Here is an 8,305-nt window from a genome sequence, read left to right on the forward strand (position 1 = left end):
GTGGAGCAACGCGTGGTGTGGTGATCATAGGCCACTGTTACTCTGGTTGACGGAAAAAAGGGGTGGAAAAAAAAAAAAAAAAAAAAAAGAGGTTTCACAGGAACAAAGAAATGCAGACATGAAAGAAGGAGGTGAGCAGGAGGGAGGGCTCCTCACAAAGCCTGATGTCAGGACCTCTGTCCGATCACAGACGGAGAGACCAAATGAAACGCTCCAACATCCGTGTCACCCACTCAACCTTCTGTCCTCACCTCCATTCTCTGGCTTGTGTTTGCCACGTAAATAAACCAGAGCATCCTTGAACAGGCACTGATTGATCTCCTGCCAGAAGCAGAAATTAGGAACAGCTTGTTTATTCTTTTTCTTTGAACCTTGGAGGCACTTTTTTTTGTGCTTTTGCCTGAGTTTTTATTTATTTATTTTTTTTATTTTTTTTTATGAAGGTAGTGGATGCAACACGGCGGTTAAAAGAAGTCGCTGCGATCTGTAAATCGGTTGAAAGATGCTGAACAGATAAAAGACAACAACTCTTTGCCCCTCTGAGGATTTCCTCACCCAAGATGTTCTGGTGGATCCTTGACCCAGTGGATGGGTTTTTGCAGTTCCCAGAGGGGAAATGTGCAAGCGTTTGCTTGCCAGAAACCTATTGAACATCGCTGTCATTGTCTACAGTAAAGGATTTTTCACTTTGCCATAGGCCAAGACGCTGCTGGCCAAAAATGTAGACCATGCTTTAAAGAGAACTCAACAAAATTTTGCAGCTGGTTGCATGTGAAAGGTGACTGGCTTCTGGAGAAACTGTTTTCAGCTTGGGAAGACAAAGATCGAACTACTTAGGCCCCAATGACGAGGAAGTTTCTTGTGTCAAGAAAGAGATTCCAGACTTTCTTCCACCCCAGGCTTCATAACTTCTGAAAATCAAATTTTCTACAAACATTGTGCATTTTGTATTAGTTATTGTAATGCCATGGTTTTTTGTTATACTTTCCACAACACAACTGTAGTTTAATATTTCATCCATCACTGTGTTGTCTTGAGTTACTGACTGGCAACCCAAAGCTAAAAACACACTGAGGAATCAAGTAAGGGCCGTTTCAATGCTTTTTATTTATTCAGCTGCCTCTTTCATTTTAAAACTAAGTCTGGCTTAGATGCCACCAAACAAAACATTAAGACTCCACTTTTCTTTTCTTTTTTTTTTTTCTTTTTTTTTTTGCAGAAAAAGCATCAAAGACCACAAACTGTAAAATAAACAGTATTCAAAACTACTACTACTTTAAACTACTAAACTTTAAGCAATGTCAAGGTAAATCTAAATCTGTCTTTAATGTCCAAAACATTTGAAAATCTGCCAGCAAAATCTGGTCTGGAAAAGTAAAAATGTTGAAATGGAAAATGTGTCGGAACCCTAAAATACGAGGATCCTTTCAAACTGAAGAGCCAGCTGTTAAGTGTGGCGCTTACTGTTTCCCTGCTGCATTTCACAAAGTGGTTTTTAATTAGGAAGGACAACTACCTCCAAATCTCCCTCTCCACTGTCAAATAATCTTCTAGCCAGACTAATGCAGGACAGTGTTGGGTGGTCAAACGGGAAAACGATGCCAAGAAAATCACAACTTATTTCAAAATTAAGAGAACAGGCCCCAGTTAGCACCAATTAGCTACTAGAATGTCTTTCACATTCACTCTGCTGGTTGGTAAAAGATTTTTTTTTTTTTTTTTACGTCGCTGCTCTGAGAGTTTCCTAACTCTGGATGTCCTTACAAATACTTGGTTCGTGGAAAGGTTGGGCTTTCCGACTTAAATGGGAGATCTCTCAGATTTGGACATTTCATTTGCTCCCCGAAACTAAATGTCACAATGCAGATTTAGTGGCGGCTGGTTTCGTCATTGAATAATTCAGGATAGAAGGAAATTTAAGTTCCATCCTCCATCAGTTTGAGGGATGTTTCTGTGCCAGAGAGGGAGTTCTTGTCTTTTTATGTTTTCAAGCTGCGCTCTTGTCCTCGCGTGTGAATCTGTGACCACGGCTTCTCCGTTTCTCTCCTTCTTCCCTGGAAGCGATGAACAGGGTGCTGAAAAGAACGACAACTTTGCTCATTATTTCTTTTCTTTCCTTTGTCTTTGAATCTCCCTATGATTTCTACTATAGTTCCCCGCTTTGCCACAGTTTCCTCATAGCTTTGTTTTTCTCCTATAGCTCCCTTGCTGCAACAGTGAAATCATTTATAAAGTAGGTAATTTAAGTGGGATTTTATTTTATTAAAACAGCTGGAGAATTAAAAAAAAAAAAAAAAGATTCCAGGAAAGGAAGCTTAAAGCATTAATGTTGTTGTGTCTTAGTCCTTTGTTTGTATTTGTTTATTTTAGTTGTTTATGAAATCATTAATTATTTTTTCCATTCAACAAATAATGTGACTGCTGTCACACATAGCTTCCATCACCTTGACTATTATTTTCTTAAAAATGTTCTTACAAGCAAAATCTCTTTTACCTCGTCTCACATTTTGTATTAAAAATTAAAATAGATTTATGCCTAAAAATAATTGCACCAAAACATTACTCATTATAGCGCGAGAACTTCTTTGTATTGTACCACAATAAAATTTTGTGTTGAACAACTTAACTGGAATTTCCACAATGGACTAGGACAAAAGAAACAATTTTTATTTATTTTTTTTTGTAGACAAACGGTATAAAACAACATTTTTCAAAAGTTTTAATTCTGCTTCAGCAATCAGCACATTATAGGAAATCAAAAGGACAAATCGATGACAAAAATTAATAATTTGATTATATTTTGGCATAAAAGGCAGACTGCTGTTTGTGCACTCAAGGTGGAAGTGCAGTTCTGACGAACTGCCAAGATCAGTCATTAACTTTTATTCTTTTAATAATTTTTTGGGTGATTCTTCTCAGATTGGACGCATTATGCAACAAACAACTTTATTCAACTTACTAAATTTAAAATATTAATTCACGTGTTTGACTTTTTGTTTTTCTTTTGGAAAAAAAAAAAAAAACACCAGCCACCTATCAAAGTAAAAATGACTTCACCGAAATTGTGTCTGTGACCTGCGGCGCTCGTCTATACAGTCATGTGCGCTTTTGATTTTGCAGGGTCCATGTGAGGAGGACGGATAAGGTGGGCACGGAGGCAGCCTTCCATCCAATAGAGGAGTACATGAAGCACGTGGAGGAGCAATTCCAGCTTCTAGCCAGACGCGCCAATCTTGACAAGAAGCGGGTTTATTTGGCCACAGACGATCCCTCCCTGCTGCAGGAAGCTAAGACAAAGTGAGTGTTTGTGTTGCATGGAGTCACAGCTAAAGTGCAGTGAAAAAGTATTTTCCCTTACATATTTGTTATTTTTCTGCTTTTTTTTTTTTTGGTCACACTTAAATATATCTCAATGACGATCTATTTTTATTAAAGGAAAAAAAAAAAAAACTACCCAAATCACTGTGTAAAAATATGATCGCCCCACTTGTTTAACTATGGGTGGCTTAAGTGACTAAGTTTGAAGTGTTTTCAGTTAAATAGCAACACCCATTCCTGTTGAATCAAGAAATCACTTAAATACAACCTGTCTGACGACATGAAGTAGGCTAAACCACCTTAAATAGCACCCATTATCTTCATTTGTTTGTTTCTTCCCTCAGGTATCCGGACTATGAGTTCATCAGCGATAACTCCATCTCGTGGTCAGCGGGCCTTCACAACCGTTACACCGAGAACTCGCTGAGAGGCGTCATTCTGGACATCCACTTCCTGTCTCAGACGGACTTCCTGGTCTGCACGTTCTCCTCGCAGGTTTGCTCGCCGCAGTCGACATTTCTTAATGGAGTTTGTTAAAAATCTAACTGAAAGTTGTGTAATATGGGAAACAATACATGTTGGTTGATGGGTGGCGATTTCTTTGCAACTTTAGACAACAAATTGCCCCAGAACTGTCTGATTTTGAAAATCACATACATTAATTCTTGCACTAAAAAAAAAATTATCTGACGTGCATTTCGTCTTCTGATGACGTCTGCTGACAGAAAATATTTTACAGCTGGAAAAAAATGTTTTTTGCTTTGTCACAAGCCAAACTGGAACGACTTCATTAAAGACACTCGTGATTGTCAACAACCCCATTGTCCTATTTCCCCTCACATGTTTCAAAGCGCAGAAACAATTAACCCATTTACTACAGCTTTGATGTCGCATCACTCCTTTGGTTATTTTTGGCTTCCTCAGTCGTGTTTATTGCAAATTTTAATGTGAAGTGCAAAGGCCTTATTCCAGTCCTAAAAATAAAGTGAGAGCTCCTTGATGCCGGGGTATAATCCCGGTATATAAACCTACATCAAAGATCTCACAGAGTAAGGTGCTTAGCTCATCTTATGTTATCCCTTTATTCTGTAGAAAGAAATGGAGGCTCCACGTCGCCATGACTGCACCATACAGTGCTTTGCTAAAGTATTCAAACCACTTGACCTTTTTCACCTCTTGTCATGTTCCAACCACAACAGCAGTCCACAGAAATTATTGAGATTAACTATAATTTAGAAGTCACATGTGGGGTTCAGTCCTGGGGGCATTTCTATTTAATATTTACATGCTCCATTATGACAAATCAGATAAGTTGCCGTAACTACGCAGATGATACACAGCTCTACATTATAATGTCACCAGATGACTATGAACCCATCCAAGAAACGAACAAAGGCGTGCAGCAAATCAGTGTGTGGATGTGCCATAACATTTTTCGTCAGCTGAAAAGAAACAAAACTGAAGTTGTTCTCTAGAGTTAGGCCCAAAGTCTGGGTGTAGTGATGGACTCAGATCTGAACCTTCAGAAACACATAAACTCAATTACAAAGTCGGCCTTTTATCACCTGAAGAACATTTCTGGAACACTTCCTCCATGCGTTTATCTTCAGACAAAATGATTAGTGCAACTGTGTCTTCACATGTTGTTTGTTTTCATAATTTATTATTGTGTTACGTTTGATTGAGCTGCCTTGTTGCTGAAATGTGGTATTCAAACAAACTTGACTCAATTTACTCTTGGTTATATTTAAGGATAGCAGAGTAAAGGGGGTTGAATAAAAACCCATTAGACACTTTCAAACACTATGGGTCATTTTCCATCTTGTTAAAAAAAAAAGTAAGATATTTTTGTCAATTACATACAATCTCAACAAAACTTATTAAAGCATTTTGTTGTATTGTGGCAAAATGTGGAAAAGTTTAAAAAGTATGAATTATTTTGCAGGGCATCTAAATCACCTTTTTAGACTGTAAAAATGATCCTTGCTTATGTTTTGCTTTTTTGTCAGGTTTGCCGTGTAGCCTATGAGATCATGCAGACACTCCACCCGGACGCCTCCTCTTATTTCTACTCCCTAGATGACATTTATTATTTCGGAGGTCAGAACGCCCACAATCAGATCGCCATCTACCCGCACCAGCCACGCAACAGCGAGGACATTCCTCTGGAGCCTGGCGACGTGATCGGCGTGGCCGGCAACCACTGGGACGGATACTCCAAAGGCATCAACCGCAAGCTGGGACGCACAGGCCTCTACCCCTCCTACAAGGTCAAGGAGAAAATTGAGACGGTGAAGTACCCGCTGTACCCCGAGGCAGACAAACTGCTCAACTCTCAAAACAAGTAAAAAAAAAAAAGGAAGATAGTAGGAAAAAAAAAAAGAAGAAGAGTATGGAGAAACATGTAGTCTCCGGTTCCAGGGAAGGAGGCTGCCTTTTTTTTGTACAGAAGAAAGAGGCGTACACGCTGCGCTAAGCTGAGAAGAAAAGAAAAAGCCTGCACCCAGGGGTGATAGGAACAAAATGCACTCTGTATGTGTGTGTGTGCGTGCGTGCGTGTGTGTGTGAGTGTGTGTGTGTCTGCGAATGCGTGTGCGTGCACTTTTGTAAATGCCTGTGCATTCGTCAGGTCACGGAAGACTTGCACCCTACCACTGCTCCCTCTCCCCAGTGCCCCCCCCCCCCACTCTTCCTCCCCCGGCCTGACGCGTCGACGTCGGGTTTGTAGAGATACGTAGACGTGAACATTGATTTTTAAAACAAATCGAGAGAAAAAGAAAAAAACAAAACAAAAAAAAACAATTGAGATCTCCACGCAAGCGGTCCGAGCTGTCCGTCCTGAAACGACACTGGGACTACTGTAAGCCTGGCACGCCCCAGTACGAGCTTCGAATCAACGACTGAAGAAACAAACAAACAAACAAAAAAAATCTAATTATGTGTTTTGATTTTTATTTAATTCTTTCCAGTGGTTTTGATTCTAACCTTGCCTTGTTTTTTTTCCTCATGTATTTTTCTTTGTCTTTTGTTTACTGAATGTACTGTATCCACTTCTTGCCATGCTTCTCGTCATCTCACCGTGCTTCCTCCATTTCATGTCATCACGTGCAATTAATTTTACTGAAACCATGATGTGCTTTTATCAAGTGTTTATAACTGTCTTAATTTTGTGCGTCTGGGGCTTGTGCATTGTATACTGTACAGTGTGTGTGCGTGTTTGTGTGTGTGTGTGTGAGAGAGAGAGAGTGAAAAGCAGAGAAGGATGTGTGTGATCATGTGTGCCTGTGTGTGAGGTTTAAATCTAAGGGGCCATGTCATGACCATGTGCCTGGTTATTGGTTTTCGTATGTCTGGGTGAACGGTGTCCGGGCGGCGGCAGAGGGGACCCTGATCGGCCCTTAGCACTTAGATCAAACCACCAACACCTGTCACTCCACTGCTGACGATAACAGACAATGATTAGGTTGTATGAAGAGTGATAAACTCATGGTGCACAGATACATGAGCCGTCCCGAGGCTCACCAGAAAGAAGCACTCCAATGACGATTATGTCCTTTTTAGGCGTTTTTTCTGCCTCCACCATTGTCGTTTGTTTTCCTTTTTCTTTTTTCTTTTTTTTTTTTTTTTACTTTGCTGTTTTAAGATTTTAAATGTTTTTTTTTTTTTTTTTAAGTGCTATGTCATATTAAACCTCCCCACCATGAAGGCTTTTTTCATAACTTATGTTCTTGGGCATTGTCTTTGATAACCACAAATAAAAATAAACTTGAGAAACAAACACATTTTTTCCCTCTGGTCTGACATGTTTTTCCCTATACAATCCATCTTGCCCAGTGATGGACTGGTGACCTGTCCAGGGTTTAGCCCGTCCTGTGTCTCTTGACTACTGAAAAGATTAAGCAGGTGCAGAAATAGATTGATGGATTGGATAGAACTATACATTTATCAATTCTTTCCCACTTGTGTAGGGGCTACTGCTATAAATGTAACTTCCAGCATGACTTGTTGTTCTATAGACATTCCATTCATCTAAATTGGGTAAATAGGAAGGATCTTGTCTCCTCCTCATAGCTCTGACTAAAAATTTAAAATGACACCTCGATCTGATTGGCACCCGGTGCAGCAACTTTAAAATAGAAGTTATACGAGTTCATCTTTTTGAGCGAGCCGGTATCCTTGCAGCAGAGTTTTTGACAACCTGAAGACGACCAAGGGCCTTCTTGTAGGAACAAGTAAACACATCATTCAAGTTCACTTGTTGACACTCTTGATAGAAGTTTTGAGATGTTCTCACAATGTATTTTAAATTACGTTCTAGAGAAAAAGCTTAACCAAAAATACATTTTCATTTACATTTTTGAGGTTATGTTTCAGCAATAGCCCTGAGTCACTCAGTGTATTGTCATACATGCCATTGTCCGGTGTCAAAATCTGGCTTCATCTGTAAGTAGATTATTCAACCACTACTTAATGTTTGTTAAGCGGCTCAGTTATATGGCCTAAAGGAATTATACATGCTAAGAACGACATAGGCCCCAGCATGGAGCCTGAAAGAACTCCACATAGCTCCAAAGACTCAGTCAAACCTCTGGTTTGTCTGAATTTGAATCTCTTGATACGTTCTACATCAACTTCTACTTGAAATGCAAAATGAAAACCCCTTTAGAACAGAACCAGACATCCCAATCAGTCTCTGACTATCAGATTATGACTAGCTGTTTAAAAGTGAGGAAATGAAAGATCCAGAAAACCCAGGACTGTGTAGTCTCCACAATCTACCGATATATCAGTGGTAACCGCTGCTTCAATGAAGCAGGTAAGAACACTGGAGTGGATTGGAAACCTGATGGACATTGTTTTTTTGTTGTTGTTTTGCAGTTACACTGTAAGATTAGTAGCTCATGCCTTCTTAAGAAGCTTTCACCTAAAACAAAGTTTGTGAATTGGCCTGTTTTTTAGATGTAATGTTGGATCCATGGTGGGGCTT

The 8,305-nt window shown here is 39.6% G+C and overlaps 1 protein-coding gene across 1 annotated transcript in view; it reads left to right on the plus strand.

Annotated features, from left to right (window-relative positions):
• LOC106957939 (alpha-(1,6)-fucosyltransferase) overlaps positions 1-7,100 on the plus strand; it is a 25,877-nt gene extending 18,777 nt beyond the window's left edge. The window contains exons 4-6 of the mRNA XM_015049527.1: positions 3,121-3,297; positions 3,663-3,813; positions 5,328-7,100. Of these exons, the coding sequence (XP_014905013.1) occupies positions 3,121-3,297; positions 3,663-3,813; positions 5,328-5,666 (667 nt within the window). The 3' untranslated portion in view covers positions 5,667-7,100. The remainder of the gene's footprint in view (positions 1-3,120; positions 3,298-3,662; positions 3,814-5,327) is intronic.
• The last annotated feature ends 1,205 nt before the right edge of the window (positions 7,101-8,305 follow it).

This window comes from Poecilia latipinna, unplaced genomic scaffold (assembly GCF_001443285.1).
Source record: "Poecilia latipinna isolate Pla-1442-1.1 unplaced genomic scaffold, P_latipinna-1.0 Scaffold950, whole genome shotgun sequence".
Classification (NCBI taxonomy): Eukaryota; Metazoa; Chordata; class Actinopteri; order Cyprinodontiformes; family Poeciliidae; genus Poecilia; species Poecilia latipinna.